The 19,504-nt window shown below is 38.1% G+C and overlaps 1 protein-coding gene across 1 annotated transcript in view; it reads right to left on the bottom strand.

Moving 5' to 3' along the window:
• TMEFF1 (transmembrane protein with EGF like and two follistatin like domains 1) overlaps positions 1-19,504 on the bottom strand; it is a 203,637-nt gene that overhangs the window by 23,139 nt on the left and 160,994 nt on the right. The window contains exon 5 of the mRNA XM_067569816.1: positions 15,312-15,408. Coding sequence (XP_067425917.1) covers positions 15,312-15,408 — 97 coding nt within the window. The remainder of the gene's footprint in view (positions 1-15,311; positions 15,409-19,504) is intronic.

The raw sequence follows: 19,504 nt of genomic DNA, 5'->3' as shown, positions 1-19,504 counted from the left end.
TTCTGAAGTGTGTGTCACTTTTTTGTTTATTTAATTCAGTAAAACTAATACTGTAATTTTTAATTTAATAAACTTGTTTTTTTAAATGACTTGCTCCATGTATTTCTCACTGCTGAGCTTCTTCGATTGTGCCTCAGAGTGATGGCATGCAACAAAAGTAGGGGAGCTTTGCTGTAGAATTTAGGACCAGAGTATCAGAGTTTTCACCATGTATTTGCATATATTAGCATGTTTGGTTTCTAGTAAAGTTATTCTTAACTCAATTTCCTAAAGTTTACACTGTTTGTTTTTTAGATGATCATAACATACCTATTATGTTTTTTTACCCTCCAATTACAGATATATTCTCTCATCCTTAAATCCTTAATGTGGTTTATGTATGGGAATTTGCTTTTTATTATTATGATTATTGATAATACAAAAATACATGAATACCAAACAAGAAACCCAAGGGGAAAGCTATCTTATGATACTTCTAATGATCTCAGCAGTCAGAGCATGCTGGTCATTAAAGTTGGGTTTACAGTTGTTTTGCACTGCCAGAGAAGCACAAAGCTGGTGGGGCGTAATGGTACTTATAAGTAATTTGCTTATCAGTGTAAATGTCTGGACTACACAGTCTTTTTAAAAACATTTTAATTAATTGTTTAGCAAAATTAATTTCCAGGCTAGGAAACAGAGCATCTTGACTGCTGTAGTTGAAAGCATGTAGATATTAACTTCTTTTTATTTGGATATAAAAGCCTGGAGGAAGATGGGGGGGACATGAGATGGGCAAGTACAGGGCTACGTGGGGAACATGGGTTGGGGAGTGGATGAGGAGGACAGTGGGGAAAGGGTTCTGAGAGAGGATTAGGGTGGGAGTCAGTGGCATTTGGGCCAAGTAACTGACCAATAAGAGCTGTTGATATATGAGACTTCTTCATACCACTGAGTCATTACAGCCAATGGAAATATAACATGCAAATTAGCTGTAGAGGAAGGATGTTGATTGACTGAATTACTCTGGTATTACTATGGCCCCCGTTATGAGTGTCTTGAGCATTTTACGTGACCCTTTTTATAGTCTATAATCATAATTATTAGATTAAAAAATCAGTCATAATTTAATTACATCTAATTTCTAAAATTCTAAAAACGTAGCTTGTATGTAAGACTTCAGTGAGTTTTAAATAGATGGAAAAAGTTAGAAGAACTTGTGTTTTTCCATTATCATCATAATTCAGGACAATAAAAGATCTAAGAGTAAGTTTTAAAAGATGTATGTAAAAAGTAATATAAATTTATAAACTAATTAACAAATTAACTTGTAAATTCTTAGAAAAATAATCTGTACTCAAAGGCTAAGCACTGTACCTTTGTGCTTCATACCTAACAAATAATTCTTGTGTTAGGTTCAAAACTCAACAGAAGTTTAACTATGGAACCAGAACTGGCAACTGCAGAATATTTACATAGGTGGGGCTGGTAGCACTACCTGTTATTAAGGTTGCCCAACACTTCCCGTTATAAGCCTCCATTTCAGTTGCTTAGACCTTTGCCAAACTTTAACTATTTGGGCTGAAACTTTCCATGCCTGGTATCTGTCTCAGGCTGAATTGTTTTTTGTACATTTCAACCAAAATGCTTCAGCCATTTCTGAGAACAACGGCTAGGGAAAACATTGTTTTGGCCACACTAAAAATGTCTAAGGACCTTTTCTTTGAAAAGCTGTAGCACCCCCATGCTCTGGGGCAGGGACTTTACATTTGGCCAGGGGTAAGGGAGGTGCCCTTTTTGTCAGGAATGTGTCTTTTGCTGCTCCTGTGAAAATCCATCTATATTTGGCAAAACTGCAAGCCTTTGAAATATAGCAGTTTGCACATGCTCATTAGAGACTTGAATTTTGCAGTTTAATTCTCACAAAGCATGTTCCTGTCCAGGGCTGAGCAGGACTTTCCATGCAATTGCAGCTTTGGGCTGCTTTGGGCACCACCAGGTCTCAACACCTGAACTGAGAGCAGGGAGCTTCTTTACCTTGTGCTCTCAGAACCTCCCTGCTGGGCACAAGCAGCACAGAGGATGAAGCTGCTTGGTTCAAATACAGAGGAGACAAGAGTCAGACTGGTGTGCAAGGGGGTAGGGGAAGGAGAGAGAGAGCTAGACTGGGACAAGCAACTCGGTGAAAATTTGGGACTGGAGGCTAACCTGGGTTGGGAGAGGAAAACAGGGAGTTGGAGAGGTGTCTGGGGAGTGAGAGGGGAACTGGGACTGCATTGCTGAGGGCCAGACTGGTAGTGGCTGGGCAAATGGACAAAAAATGGGAGCTGGGTGGGGGGAGAAACAGGGGTGGGACTGGGAATGAGTAGCTGGGGGGCGGGTGGAAGACTGAGACTGGATGAGGAGCCTGGGGGCGGGGAGGTAGACACGGACTAGCCTGGCAAAGATTCAGAATGAGAATCTGTAGGAAGGAGGGAAGGGGAGATGAGACAGATCTAAGGAAGAGATGGGTTGCACTGGAAGAACTGGGCCTGGCTGAGTAATGAGACTGGAACACAAAACTAGTGAGAGGCAACACTGAGATTGGATGAGGATCCTGAGGAGGGAGATTAGGACTGGAACCCCATGGGGATGGGGAATGAGGAAAGGGAGGAGCAGAGTATGCGTGTGACAATTTCTATGTGAGGGATTAATTTCCAATAATCTCCTAGCAATTTGTTATTTTGTTCTTTGTGGATATTTTTGCAAATTTTGAGTCCAATATTAAGTTTTCATTGGTGGTGTAAGTCAGGGGCGTGACAGTAAGTCTCTAAATATATTATCACATTATGTTATTTCTGCAGAACTCATGCCTCACTGAACGAGCGGGATGGAAAACCTGAAACTAGTAGGCAGACAATTCAAACCAAACATAGCCAGTATAATCTGTATTATTTAAATAAGAAAATCGAGTTAAACATGCCCTTTTTTATAAATGAATTTTTAAGTGTTTTTTTCCATGCTACCTCTACCCTTCCTTTTACTATTGTGTAACCTTTGACAGGTCAGTTTACTAATTTGGTGACATTTTCTTTTAAGATATTTTTTGAATTTCCTATTTCAAAAATGACAGATGATAAAGAATGAAAAATTGATAAAAACAATAACACTATTGGAAAAAAATTTAAATTTTAAATTTGACAAACAAGCAAAACCAGCACTTTAAAAGCTAACAAAGTGAAAATGCTTTAGAAAATGTTAAAATGTTTACTATTGCTTTCTCTTGACCAACTCTTGATAATTTGCAGTTTGCTTTCTGCACTAACTTAAAATTCCAGTTGGTCTTAAAGCGTACATCAGGAGTAGCCCAGATAGAACTTATTAGAGTATGCTGGTGACAAAAGCAAAGATAATTGTATTGAGGTCTACAGTCTAAAGAAAAGGTTGCAGCTGAGGATGACAATCCCCAAACTGCAAATCAGGGTAACATTGGATGCATTCTTTAAATCAAGAGGGCTGATACAATCTCTGCTATTTTTCTGGTTGCTTCCTCAAATGTACCAACATTACTTCAGTCTTCTGTGTATTGAGCCTCATCCAGTTTCAGTCTCAATCAGACACTTAGGGCTCGTCTATGCTAGGAATTTACATCAGCACAGCTACATCTCTCAGGGGTGTGAAAAATCTGCACACCCTGAGCAACATAATTATGCCAGCCTAACCCCCAGTGTAGACAGCACTAGTTTAACAGAAGAATTCTTCCATCAGCCTAGCTATTGACACTGATCTTCAACCACTGTCAAGAGGAGATCAAACAGCACAGCTAGTTTCTGTACCACATCCCACTCTAAAACTTCATTGACCAGGCAGGGGTCAAGGAAGTTGAGGAATCCAAATATTGCAAGAGCTGCTTCACCTTAATCTTCTCGTTTGTTTTTTTTCTTTCTTTCTTTTTTTAATGTTAGAAACAGGTTGACAATATTAAATTGTCCACATCAAGAGAGAATTTCTTGAACATGGCTGCAGCTCAGTGGGGATTTGCATGTGTCATTGACTGGAACCTTGTAAATGATGCACAAGAAGAAATAGAATCCATTTTGCTCTCTCTTAGCTGTGCTGGCTCTGCAAGATTAACAAGAATACAAAACAGAAGGAAACCTCTTTTTGTCACTGAAGTCAGCAGATAGGACCGAAAACACACACACAGCAGATTTGCTAAGTAAAGAGGTACAATTTTTGCTTTTCTGAATCAAACCGCACTTTAGATCTGTGTCAATTTTAACTCTAACTGTATTTGCATTGTGTTTTAAAATCTCAGACAGTGTTCATTAACATTATTAATTCAACACAAAAGCATTTAATTTTGTGGGAAGCAAATAGGGGTATAATTAGTCTAAATATGGTGACCATATGGTGACTATAACTGCTTTACTAACAACAAAACCAACAACTAGTTCAGTACAATCATACAGCATGTCCAATCAGAGTATAGCATGTGGAGAGTAAGTAATTATCAGTAGATAAATTAGACCTCTACAGACCCCAAAGCATTCCAGGCCTGCTTTTTGTTTCTGGACTTCAAGATGTACATGGTCTGTTGAAAGTTCTGTTTCCTTAAGTATCCCAGGAACTTTTAAGAGTAGAAAGAATAAAGAAAAGATAACTTTGGGGGTTTGGGGATGGCTTCTCTGAGAGGCTGATCTTTCCTCTTAATAGGTCAGCGAGCTGCAGAGCCAGTGTCTGTGGCCTTTGGAGACTTGCTCGGCTCATAAATTTGATTAAATTTTTGCTGGATTGGGCTCACAAAGAGTAGTGTTCACTATCCATTTCCAGCAGCAGTAATCTCCTTCAGTGATTCATTTATTTACTGGCACACCTGTTTACAAACTTACAAAGAAAATATTACAATTAAACAAAATACACAAGAACAGCAGATGGATAAGTGCATTACAGCAGGAATAAATTAGGTGAATTAGAATAGTAAATGTGTTACAAATGCAGCCAGGAAGATAACCAAGCGTGTTAAAGTCAAATGAAGGATTACTATCATTTGACATTTCTTCCCTTGTGAGCAATCCTTCTCAGGTGAAACTTGAACCAGGAAAATTTGGATTTCAAAGTGATTGTGCTACCCATTCAGCTACAGCAGAATCTCTATTAGCTTTTCTGATATCCTTTTTTAAATCCCTTTATGGCACTGAGGAACTAAGGATGAGAGAACTATTTTTCAATTCCACCATGCTCCTTGTGAACCTTGCAGTATTCTCTCAATCCGTCTCTCCTCCCATATCCCACCACCTGATTCTTTACTCACCCCTCTGCTCAGCAAAGCAGAAACCCTCAAATCCCCATCATCTACCACTACCTCTCAGCCTATGCTCAGGACCAATTCATTAGCTCTCCCATCCTTCTTCCCTGCACAGAATTCATGCCATTGCCCTTCCTTTCCCTGCACAGAATTCATGCCATTGCCCTTCCTGCCCACTGCAGATATTTACTCACATCCAGTAATGGAGTTACTGGCAGTGAATAGAGTGGGTAGGGATTTGTCCCATAAGAAGAGTCTTTCCTACCAGATGACACAAACCTTTGATGACCTCACATGCAAGTTTCCCAAAGATCTTTTCTAACACCTTAGAATACAGACAGTCCCTGACTGTATTATCCACCTGGGAACTAGTCAAGTTTTTTAAGGGTTAGTACAATGAAAAGACTATTATATCACCCCTTTCATTCTTGGACTGTGGCAGCTCAATTTTATATAATTCATTTATAGGGATCCACTATTTAATTTGCTTTGTTTTACTAGTTTTACAATTTTATAAACAAGTGTTCAGGAGAAAAGGTGAATAATTAAGGAGAATTATTCCTGCTGAACTGTATTCACCAAGAATAAAGAGACTGTGCTCATTAGCAGCCATTTAAATATACTTTGTCATACCTAGAAAGGTCACAAAGTTTCTCTTGTGGTCACTGAATAAAGTAGAAATATGTTTAATGTCAATCGTCATTCATATTCATATTGGTCTAAATATCACTAAAACTTTCTTATGGAAAAGTAAGCCAGAAATCTCTGCCTAGGGATCAGTTGCCAGTCTCTTTTGAAAATCCATATCAAGTGTCAAAACAGGGCTTTGATATTTTATAAAATAAGAGTGAGTATTCTCAGGACCTCATTTGCATATCTTATCCATTTAAAAAAACCTGGAACAGGTAAAACTATGATCCTCAGTCAGGATTAATGAAATGCAATATCTGAAGTTTTATAATTAATCTCTTTTTTAAGTTAGGTAAAAAAAATACACAAGATTTAAAAATGACCTTTTTTTGCATTCTTTTAACTGAGAAATGGGTACATTAACCTTTGCCAAAAAGGAAGGGAGAATTTCTCTCACTGGAAATTTCATCCTGGAAATACTTTTGCTAAAGTTACATTGTAAAAGGGTTTTTTAATCAAAATTCTTTCAAACCCTTAATTAGCAAGTTCCTAGAATGTAATATGTCATTTTATATGGTTATCTAAGGGCTTTTTGAAACAGCAAGTTACTGAACTGCAAGCCAGGATGTGAATCTACAGGCCACCATCTACAGTCCTGAGCTTTCACTGCACTGTAGCTGTGTCTGCTTGGGATGTTATGGCATGGCAAGCTGATGCATTGTAGACTCATGCCCTGGCTTACAGCACAGTAACTTGCTCTGCAGAAACAACAAGAGTACTATAGCACCTTTAAGACTAACAAATTTCTGCGGGCATAAGCTTTCGTGGGCTGCAATCCACTTCGTCAGATGAATGAAATGGAAATCACAGATAGGAGGTATGTATATACATCCAAGGGTAAGAAACAAAAATGGGGAGGGCAAGTGCTAACAAGGTCCGTTCAGTTAGAGTAGATGAGGCCTATTCACAACCGTTGATTAGAAGGTGAGAATGTGTGAACAGTGACAATTACTTCTTGTAATGAGAGAACCATTCCAAGACAACCATTCCATTCTTGCTCTGCAGAGAAGCCCTAAGCATTGTTTTGGGCATGATAAAATGGGGATGTACCACATAACAGACTATAAAAAGCAGAAGGGGATCATTTAGTTCCATATAAATATAGGCTAATTTTTGTGATGGAAGATATTTTGCATCTGAAAAAATATTACAAAATACAAGATGACTGTACTGAATTAGATTAGCCCCTAGCTCAAGAGAGATAAAGGGAAACAAAACTGACTCAGACAGCTGAGTTGTGCAATCCTGGAATCCTCATTTTATTTCATTTTAAACACTCATATTTATTATGTTATCTTCACTTTCATAAGAGTTTTGGTATGTCAAAAAGGGACACATGGAAAACAGCAAGACAACAAATAAAAGATTAAAAAAGTAGATGGCATTTGGTACCTTATTGAGAGATCTGAACCCTTATGAAAAAGTAGACATATTTAATACCACACCTTTCTAATCATAACACCCTAAATAATTCACAAATATATTCATAACTTTCCAGAGTTGCAGCTGAATATTGTGAAAAGGATGATTTATTCTGTGCTTCATGCTATTACATTCAGTTTCAGATGATTATAGATAATAAAATTTAGAGATGGACAAATGAATTAGGCATCCCTGATAACCATTATTGGCTAAGTTTTTAAATATTCAGACCAAAATTAAGGCATCTTATTGATCTTTAGATTCTTTATCAAAACTACATCAGGTGACATTTATTTAATCTATAAAAAAAACTGATTCACTATTCTTGCTGCTTGTAATAATATTAAAAACATGTAGACCTAAATGCTCCTTGCATTGAAGAAACAGTGGATTAAAACACTACACTATACAGATTAAAAAATTATGCTACGTATACGTGTGTTCATTTGAGATTTATGCAACAGTGGGTTTAATGTTTCAATAGTTACTGAAACATTTGATTGCAAGTTGATTGCATATTGGTAGGACTGTCTATTACTTCATGTTACATGAGCAAACACATCACTGAAAAGTACAATATATGTTGAAAAAAGTTACACTGTATTTTACTAGGGTGTAACCAAGGGAAACCAACTATAGAGGTTTCAATTGCTGCTCTAAACTATTTATTGCCCAAGAATGCCTCAACTGCTATATCGGCATCTCTGATTCCCTTTCTCACCAGGCTTCATTCCCAAACCATTTCAAAATTTCTATTCAAAACACACTTCTTTTATACTTCCCAGTCAGTTTTTGGCCAGTTTCTTATTTTGGCCAGTTTCCTATTCCAGTGCTTACACGTACCAGCCTTTCTTACCTCTTCTTGTCTACTGTTCCTATCTGCTCCATTCTCATCTTCTTATAACACCATTTTTACCCTTATATATGTCATACATTGCTCCTTCAATTCAGTGTGGAAGGGGCTTTGGTCAGGCCATCAGGGTATAGACAACTCTTTGGGCCCTAAGGAAGGCTCTGCAACTTTTCCCTTCCCCTAGCCAGCAGCGGGGTACCCTCCTTCCCCTGACCTGCCCTCCTTGTGTGCACCAGGAATGCATACACAGGTGCGACAAGGCAAGGGACTAGAGCTCCCTATGCAAAGCCATGACTGGCTAGTTTGAGGAGGGGTTGTTGGATCCAATTGGCTCCTGCATCATCCCCCTCTAGCTATACAAACCTCCTGGGAATGGGTAGCCATGGATTGGCTGGTTATTCAGGCCTGGTCTACACCTAAAAATTAGATTGATCTAATCTAATGTCACTTTGGGCTGTGAAAAATTTCACTCTCTGTGTGACGAAGTTTGGTCAGCCTAACCCTGTTGTAGACAGAAGAATCTTCCATCAACCTAGCTATCGCCTCTTGAATTAACTACATCTATAGAAAAACCTCTTTTGTCGAGTAGGAAGCATCTACACCAGGGTTAGTCAATAGGCAGACTGTGGGCCTGATCCGAACTGCCAGACAGACAACACTAGGTTGATAGAAGAATTCTTCCATGAACCTAGCTACCAACTCTCAGGGATGTGGATTACCTACACTGCCAGGAGAACCCCTTCCATCAGTATAGCGTTTACACTGAAGTGCTAGAGTGGTGCAGCTGCAGCTGTGTGTTAGCATTTCAAGAGTACACAAGTCCTGAGTCACCTTCTTGAGCACCCTCATCCTCCATACCAAAGGAGGGTGTAAGGATCCCAGCACAGGCTGAATCCCCGATTGGGTGCTACTGGGGATAAGGCTGAGTGCCATCTCCACACCCTCTTGTTTAAACAAGATAATCTCGCCACACTGGACCCAAATAACTGGCTGGTAGTTAAAAAGTAGGGTGGGAGGGCAGCTTCGCTCCCATTCCCATATAGATATTTTGGGATTCATTTAATAGAGTTATGGGCTGCTGCATTAAACCCATTCCTGTTGACTATGTCCTCTTTCCTGCATATCTGGAATAATATGAGATGGTTGTATAATGGACTCTAAAACACATGGATTTAACAGACACATTACAACAATTTGTAACACACCCTGCAGCATGCTAAACCTTCTCTGTCCTATGATTGCAGAGGTGTTAATTGCCAACTTCATTTTAAGAGGTAACCTATAACACGTGAGAACACCTTATGCTTAACAATCTGTCCCATCTTGTATTTAGCTTGGACACTCTGGTTATCTTCTCCAGACAGGAGGAAGAATTCGGTGATGCTTGAAAGCTTATCCTTTCCACCAACAGAAGTTTGTCCAATAACAGATATTACATCAATCACAACATCTCTCTTATAAAAAACTATACTATATTGTAACCTGATATTCTGTTTGCTTATATGAATTTGAGATTGTTTGTGCATGTGTTAATGCTTATTATACAGTATTTAAAAGCCTTTACACAAAAGTCTGTTTACTTCTAAAAATATATATTATAATTTTCAGTTATACATGAAATGAAAAACAATGATGAATTAGATTGCTAAGATGTTTCCTCAACATGATTTCTTTCTGCATTATTATACAGAAATATTACACAGTATACTAATTTGCATCCATTTGAACATTAATTTTCCAATTCTGGCATGTCATTTATGACAACCATCTGCTCAGACTTCACTTTTCTTTTAATCAGTCCAGTTAAAATTAAAGTCAACAATAACAATTTCTGCAGAGACACTGGAAGTGATAAAGTTGTTTATATTTTTGCATGTAATTTACCATGCATGCTTACCACTTATGTGCTAACTAGATAATATTTCTGAAGGATCAAACAAAATGAAAAGAAACTCAAAATCCAATGTAAAACCTGAGTTCTTCAAGCTATGCATGTTCTTGTGAAATAAAAGAATGCGTTACAATTTTGATTAGAAATAGCTGAAATATTGTAAACTCAAATTTTAGTTAAGAAGCTGAACTGAGGGCTATTTCAAGGCTCCTAATTCAGTTTCTTTAATGAGAATGAAAGTTTAAAAGAGCTAAGCTTGATCTTCTGGTATAAGTCAGTTGCACACAGCAGAATTTATTTTTACCTCTTTCCTTAAAAAATATAAAAGCATTGATGATGACATAAACAAAATCCTTCTGTGTTAAAATGAAGTTCTTTATGTTGCAAAATCATGTACTCAAAAGTTAGGAAGTGCTAGAATTAAAATTGCCTGTGCAACCTTCATCCTGCCCCTTGTGTGTACGTATCTGTGACTCAAGAACCTCTTGATACCACCTAGCAGGAGTACATAGAGCAACAGCAATCACCTGGGTTCACCAAAAGAACGTCATGTAAGGTCCCTAATGACAGCCTGTATTACACTGGTCATCATAATCATTGTAAGAGACATGTACGGAAAATAAGTGAGGAGTTGGGTATATACCTAAAATCATGTTCTTGAGGTCTATAGTTAAAGGGACATCACTCAAAGATTGAGACAAGCTTCTCCAGACAGGAGGTGGGAAGCACTTATCTCCATGGCAGACCATTGTGTATTGTGTGTTTTATAATAGCAATCTATTAGCATACCGAGTCAAAAGCTAATTAAGATCTTGTGGAGACTTCAGAAGGAAACTAACAGGAAGAGATAAACAGCAGGGGAAGCTGGGACCCTATTTTCAGGTGTAGATTAAAGGTCTGATCTGGTATATCTGGGGATGCAGAGAGACATTCCTTCAATATATGAAGACAAACTGACAGTAGGCTTGATCTTATGAAATAGCTTGGGGTAAGCTATTCCACAGGAGAAAGGGAACACCCTGTGAGTTAAGTTAGGCTCTAGAAAGCAGGTTATGATTTTGTTTTATATGTAGTCATTTGTTTCCACTATTCTTACTTTCTATCATGAACACCTCTGCAGCCATAGGACAAAAAGGGGGGTTAGTGGGTTACAGATTGTTGTAATAAGTCATAAATCCAGTGTCTTTATTACGACCATGATTTTAGTGTCTACCAAAGTCATGAATTTAAGCTCCCAGGCTTGTCTTTTGACAGTGTTGTGTAGGTTTCCTGTGAAGATGAGGGAGGTTGATAGGTCAGATACAGAGTGATCGCTTTGGGTCCTACACATGCCTGTCATATCATGTGGTGTACCTCATCCAGTGCACTAAATGCTTCAATAACCATTATGTGGGTGAAACCAGACAATCGCTACACTCTCAAATGGACTCACACAGGAAATGATCAAAGACAAAAACACCTGTGGGTGAACAGTTTTCACAACGATTTTCATAACAGACGTGTTCACGGGCCACTTCACCTTAAACAGTCCCTTAGACTATGTGCTAACTACTTATGATAAACTAGGTGTTTGACCTTGTATTTAGCTGTCACACTCTGAGTACCTTTCGCAGACCTAAGGAAGAGCTCCATGCATCAGAGCTGGAACTAAGGGTGCAGGGGGTACTATTGCACCCCCTGGTTTGAGGTGGTTTCCATGATACACAGGGTTTACAGTTTGGTTCAATGGCTCTCAGCATCCACACTGCAAAAATTGTTCCAGCACCCCTGGCTCTTTGTAAGCTCAAAAGCTTGTCTCTGTCACCAACAGAAGTTGGTTCAATAAAATATCACCTCACCCACCTTGTCTCTCTAATATCCTAGGACTAACATGGCTACAACACCACCGCAAATATCATTAACCTGTACAAACAGAGCAAAGCCTGGACCTGTATTGCCAGAGTTCTGGTGGAGTCAGGGAGCTGAACCACAGCAGGCACAGACAAGACATCTTCACTCTTATGGCAAGTGGTAACCAGGTGCATCACAACCCTGCATACCACTAGGAAAGCATTATGAAACAGTCCTTAATTACAACATCACATGCTCTTTTTTCCACAGGACCCCTGCCTCATTCAGTGCACAGGATGAATGGGGCTCAGGAAATGATTCAGCATCAGGTAGGGTATAAGACTGTTATGCGTAAGACTGCTGCTTCATTTGTTCTTGAAGCTGGAAGTGTAGATAATGAGGCAGAAGATCACAGGAAGAGGACGAATGGTCTTGTGGGCCAAGGCAGTTGGTTGCCACCCTGGAGAAAAAGATTCTGCTTCTGCCACAGAGTTCTTATGTAACACTGGTTAAGCTGCTTAACCTAAAATTCTGGCAGGTTGCTACTAATTGTGTGTTATTCATTTTTTGGGTGCCTAACTTGAGACTCCTGGCTCCTAATTTTTAAGAAGTGCTGAGCACTCACTACTGTAACTGAAGTCAATAGCTTTGGCTGCTCACTACCTCTCACACAGTGTGGTAAACTTGAGGTAGGGAGTCAGAAGGACTTGAGTTCTAATCCTGATCCTCTCACTAATTCACTGCATGGCCTCAGGCAAGTCACTTTATCTGTACCTCAGTTGCCCCATCTGTAAAATGGGGATGATACCACCTCTCCACACAGGGGTGTTATCAATATAAATGAGTTTATTATTTTTGAGGCCTCACATACTACAGTCTAGCAGATGCCACGAAGAAATGAATAATTCAATATTTAATGCAGGGTTTGAATGGCTTACAGTAAATACAACTTGAAGCCAACCCTTGAAAGTTGAGGATGAAGAGAAATATTTAACAGCAGTGTCTTTCACTGAGCATTATCCATCCTGGGCACTGAATGAGGCAACAGTCCTCTGGAAAAATTAATATGTGACCATGTAATTAAATACTACTATAATGCGTACACACAAACAGGCCAAATCAAGTTTTCATGGGCAAAAAAACTATCCTAAAATACTGTTATTTAGGTTGCAACATAAATCATTTACTGAGGTTGCAAAGTTATTTAGGTTAAAATAAAATTATAAATAAATTTATCTAAATTGCAAAAGAAAGCACACAAAAGTTAGAAAATGCCAGAGTTAAGGCTGTAGAGTTTCTTGTAACTTTATCTACAGTGGTTGAAGTAGATTGAAATAGGAGGGGAAGTTCTCCTTGCACCAGTCAAGGAGGAGGAGGAACTCTGCTTACCCAATTCAGGAAAAGAATGAGGAAATATCCCCCGCCCCTGCTCCCCCCCCCCCTCCTTTTAGAAGAGGAGAGAGAGCTGTGTTCCCTAATACCCCACATAGTTTAATTCATGTGCATATAACAATGTTACAGGAATTTGAGTTGTATAAACATGTAATAAATACTTAAACTTTCACTGAGGTTAGATCCTTGGAGAACCTTGGTTTCCATCGTATACAGGGAGAACCATTTTCCAAGTCCTGAGAGCACTTCCCAATACAGATAACACACAGATTTCTCCAGGCCTAACTATGGCAGACTAAGACAGCTTTCTCAGTAATTATTTTTAATTATTATTACAGAAACTGGCTATAGTTCTTTTGGCTCTCCATGAAAGAGCAACCTTACTTCAATACGGAAACATTTTATGAAAATTGAAGTATCATACAAATAGTTACATACCGTTACATATGCATTATATACAATTTTGTTCTCCTTTTATATTGTATTTAGCAAGGTTTTTTTTTTTTTTTTTTTTAAACATCCTAAATATTTGTCCTCAGCCTCTTCACTAACATGACAAGAGTTCAAAATGACACCCAATAAGGAAAAGGCCTTTCTTTTGTTAGTGCAGTGTCACTTAGGTAAGGGCTAGTCCTTATCTAATTGATCCCAGTTAGAACATGGTTAAAGGGGACCTTTGGTCCTCAAATTAGTGATTTAAGATGTTCTCTCCTTCACTGCACAAAACTGTGCCCATGCATATATCTCTCCTATGACACCTCACCCAGAGCCCTGGGTTTTTTTTGCCTTCCTCTGCAGCATGGGGTACGGGTCACTTGCTGGTGGATTCTCTGTACTTTGAAGTCTTTAAATAGTTATTTGAAGACTTCAATAACTCAATCTTAAGTTAGGGGTCTATTACAGGAGTGAGTGAGTGAGTGAGCTTCTGTGGCCTCTGTTGTGCAGGAGGTCAGACTAGATGATCATAATGGTCCCTTCTGATCTTAAAGTCTATGTGTCTATGAGTCTCAACAACTATAATGCCAGTACTCACCATACAGCAGAGACTAAAGATAATCTTCTTCAGCACTACAATGTCACTGGAATGGCTATTCTAGAATTCAAAACCTGATAAATTCCATATAACTTCTTTCTTCCCAAAGCCTAATGCCTCAGAGCCATCATGAGGAGTTGTCTCTTGCATGACAGCATACAGCACAGTCCTCTAAGGTACCAAACTAACAGCCCTAAATATATTGTTAGATGCTTAAATGGCAATCTAATTTGCATATTTGCTTGTACATTATGGATTTTCTTTAAAATTCTCTAAAAACTATTCATTGCATGGTCATTTGTTTTGAGTTTTGACAACTGACTGATATTTTTCTTTTTGTAAGATGGATTTCCCAAAGGTCTGTTTCAGAGGTCAAATGCCACAATGACTTAGAAAAAAATTACTGAATCAGATCCGCAGTTCAGCTCAACATTTTGATCTGAAGTTTATTTTGACAGAAATGACAGCCTTGGCAAATGCCTGTACTATTTTACGGACTATGAGAGATAACAAATCTCACCTGAAAAGCAGATAAACATTTTTGTTATTTCTGTTATTAAAGATTCCTTATCCCTTTTTACCTGAATTAAAAAAGTCAGTAAAGCTATTTTATTGTGATGATGCTGATAGACTCCTTTATGTATTCATATTTTAATAATGTATTTATAATCTCATTAATAATCTAAGAGGCTCTGTCCTTAATTAGAAATCAATCTGAAATGGAATATTTGTGCCAATGATATATAAACCATTTATAAAGGCTCTAAAGTAAAGCAGAAAATAAATATGTACATGGAGCTCCTTACCTACATATACTCATGTGTAATTGTACCAAATATCTGCAGGATTTCACATATTAAGGGTGAAGATTACTGTCAGAAATATTTATCTTTTTCCTTTTTATTTGTTTTTTGGAAGGAAACTTGTTACTTACCCAACATTTTCTGCATCTTCATCACACTCAGCCCTATATTTGCAAACTCCACATTTTGAGTGTTTTCTGTGAACTTCTGTTCCAGATCCTTCATACTCTAAATAAAACAAGGCAATGTAATCAGAAAATGTGACTTCTTTCATATTATGCTATGAATTTGTCAACACAAACTAGCTTGCCTTTCAACAAGAAAGTAGCTCGTTGGCATAGAATTGTCATATATTTACACAACAGTCATTAGCCTCACTAGTATATTACTTCTTCCAAAATTGGGCAACAACTAAAGTTTGATAGAGTGATGACAATGACAAAATAGCACAAAAGAAACATTGCTTCATTGGATATTTACTATTTCTTTATTGTTGTACAGAGTGATTTGTTATTTATTTTCCTTAGTGCTCTAAATTAGACACTATCACATATGTTCTTAAAAATCTCCACCAATGGAGATTCCACAACCTCCCTAGGCAATTTATTCCAGGGCTTAACTACCCTGACAGTTAGGAAGTTTTTCCTAATGTCCATCCTAAACCCCCTTGCTGCAATTTAAGCCCATTGCTTCTGGTTATATCCTCAGAGATTAAGGAGAACAATTTTTCTCCCTTCTCCTTGTAACAACTTTTTATGTACTTGAAAATTATCATCATGTCCCCTCTCAGTCTACTCTTCTACAGACTAAACAAACTCAATTTTTTCAATTTTTCTTCATAGGTAGGTCATGTTTTCTACAACTTTATTTTTGTAGCTTTTCTCTGGACTTTATCCAATTTTTCTACATTTTCCCTGAAATGTGGTGCCCAAAACTGGACACAGTACTCTAGCTGAGGCCTAATCAGTGTAGAGTAGAGCAGAAGAATTCCTTCTCGTGTCTTGCTTAAAACACTCCTGCTAATACATCCCAGAATTGTGTTTGCTTTTCTTTGCAACAGTGTTACACTTTTGACTCATATTTAGCTTGTGATTCACTATAATGCCCAGATCCCATTCTGCAGTACTCTTTTCCAAGGAGTCATTTCCCATTTTGTATGCGTGCAACACCCTCCTAAGTGGAGCACTTTGCATTTGTCCTTATTGAACTTCATCCTATTTACTTCAGACAATTTTTCCCATTTGTCCAGATCATTTTGAATTTTAATCTTCCAAAGCACTTACATCCCCTCCCAGATTGGTATCATCCGCAAACTTAGTAAGTGTACTCTCTATGACATTATCTAAATCATTGATGAAGTTATTGAACAGAACTGACCCAGAACTGATCCCTGAGGGACCCCACTTGAAATACCCTTCCAACTTGACTGTGAACCTCTGATAACTACTCTCTGGAAACAGTTTTCCAGCCAGTTATCCATCTACCTTATAGCAGCTCTATCTAGGGTGTATTTCCCTAGTTTATTTATGAGGTCATGCGAGAGAGTATACAAAGCCTTACTAACATCAAGATACTCCGCTTCTACCGCTTCCCCCCATCCACAAGGCTTGTTACCCTGTCAAAGAAAGCTATAAGGTTGGTTCAACATGATTTGTTCTTGACAAATCCATGCTGACTGTTACTTATCACCTCATTATCTTCTAGGTATTTGCAAATTGATTGCTTAATTATTTGTTCCGTTATCTTTCCGGGTACTGAAGTTAAGCTGATTGATCTGTAATTCCCCAGGTTGTCTTTATTTCCCTTTTTATAGATTGGAACTATATTTGCCCTTAGCCAGTCCTCTGGAATCTCTCCCATCTTCCATGACTTTTTGAAGATAATTGCTAATGGCTCAGATATCTCCTCAGTCAGCTCCTTGAGTATTCTAGGATGTATTTCATCAGTCCTTACCAATCTGAAGACATCTAACTTGTCTAAGTAATTTTTAACTTGTTCTTTCCCAATTTTAGCCTCATATCCTACCTCATTTTCACTGGCACTCACTATGTTAGATGTCCAATCATTCCTAACCTTTTCAGTGAAACTGAAACAAAAAAGTCATTTAGCACTTATGCCATTTCCACATTTTCTGTTATTGTTTTTCCCCCCTCATTGAGTAATGGGCCTACCCTGTCCTTGGTCTTCCTTTTGCTTCTAATGTATTTGTTTTCTTCTTACTCTTTATGTCTCTAGCTAGTCTAATCTTGTTTTGTGCTTTGGCCTTTCTAATTTTGTCCCTACATACTTATGTTATTTGTTTATATTCATCCTATGTAATTTGGCATAGTTTCCACATTTTGTAGAACTCTTTTTTGAGTTTCAGATCACTGCAGATCTCCCAATTAAGCCAGAATCATCTCTTGCTATACTTCCTATCTTTCCTACACAGTGGGATAGTTTGCTCTTGTGCTTTTAATAATATCTCTTTGAAAAACTGCCAACTCTCTTGAACTGTTTTTCCCCTTAGACTTGCTTTCCATGGGATCTTACCTACCAGCTCCCTGAGTTTGCTAAAGTCTGCCTTCTTGAAATCCATTGTCTCTAGTATGCTGTTTTCCCTCCGACGAACTCTACTATTTCATAATCACTTTCACCCAAGCTGCCTTCCACTTTCAAATTCTCTACGACTTCCTCCCTATTTGTCAAAATCAAATCTGGAACAGCCTCTCCTCTTGTAGCTTTCTTCACCTTCTGAAATAAAAAATGTCTTTGCTTAACTGAAGACCCCATTATTAAATATTTATTTCTCATGTAGGTACTTATAAACTGTAATCAAGTTACCCTGTAAATTTCCCTTTGTTAAGCTAAACAGCTAAATTAGCTTTCTTGCATTCTTCTGAAATTTCCCCAATGCTCCAATACTTACTGAAAAATCAAAGTTTCATGAAATTGGCCCTATTAAAACATCATATATATATATTACTGTTTAGGACTTGATTACATTTGTTATGTGCAAACAGAAAAAAGTCATGAGCACTTGTATCTAAGCTATGACTAATTTTTAGTTCTGTGAACATTTCCTCTTAATCTGTCAAGATGAGATCTAAAATAGAATGTTGGATGTGACACTTTGTCAGTTAGGCAATTCTCTTCTATAGCATTTAGACGTTCTGAGGATGTTTTAACACGGGCAGCATGAGGCCTTAAGCATATGTAGGCTTGGTAAAATTCAAATTTTATTTTTTACAATTTCACAGCTAATATCAACATTTATTTTTATGCACATTTTCTATTTTTATCACTTTCACAGAATTTTCACAGTTGCAAGAAATCATGCGGGGGGACAGACAACAATGACAGTAGATGTTGAGATTCAAAAAATGTAAGGCTTTGTAACTGTTAATACACAAATTGACAACATCACATGTAAAAATATTCAAAGTAAATATCCTTAAATCAAACTCTGCAAAACTTTCTGCTATCATCAATGGAAATACTTTTTTTTAGGTTTGTGTGTGTGTGTGGTGAAATCAACATTAATAACTGATAAAAATCTCATCCTTCCAAGCCTAAGCATGTGTCACTTATATTAAGGTCTGCCAGGATCACAGAGGTTTTTTTTCTATATAGACATTAAAGATAGGTGTTTAGGGAGCTGGTCATCCTGTTCTGTAGTGTGATTTGGTGGTCTGTAGCAGACTCAAATTAGTACCCCATCTTGTGCTTTATCTGTTGGGACACTGACCCATAAGCATTCAAGATCATTTTCTTCCAAGCTGTCAGTGACTCAGAAACAGGTAACGCCATTTTTGACATAATGTCATTCTCTCTCTCCCCTTTTAACTACTTGATCCTTCCTACATGGGTTATAATAATTGATTTTATCATTTCAATCATGCAAATCATCCCACCAGGTTTCAGTAATACCAATTAGATTGAATTTATGCTCATAAATGAGCTATTCCAGTTTGTCTTATACTCCTGCACTGGAGTATAGGCAATTAAAGAATTTCTTCTGTTCACATCCTCTGTTGTCTTGATTAATTTTGTTCTCAACTTCACTTCCGTTTCAATGAATTTGTTCCCTCTTTTGTTATAGGCCGCACACCAGCACAGGGTTTCTCTCTGGGTATGTCTACACAGCAACTGGACTTCCACAGCTGGCCCATACCAGCCAACTTGGGCTGCTTCATAGCTGTGTACCTGCCTGGGCTTGGGCTGGCGACCGGACTCTAGGACCCTGCGAGGTAGGAAGGTCCCAGAACTCCCGAGCCAGGAAGTCTACAGAGCAATGAAACAGCCACGCAGCCTGGGCTCCCCAAGCTCCCTGGCATGGGCCAGC

This window comes from Emydura macquarii, unplaced genomic scaffold (assembly GCF_026122565.2).
Source record: "Emydura macquarii macquarii isolate MOO-44397 ecotype Brisbane River unplaced genomic scaffold, CSIRO-AGI_Emac_v2 contig_2948, whole genome shotgun sequence".
NCBI classification, from domain to species: Eukaryota; Metazoa; Chordata; order Testudines; family Chelidae; genus Emydura; species Emydura macquarii.
Note: the sequence above shows the minus strand (reverse complement) of the source record. Positions and strands in the feature narration are given on the sequence as shown.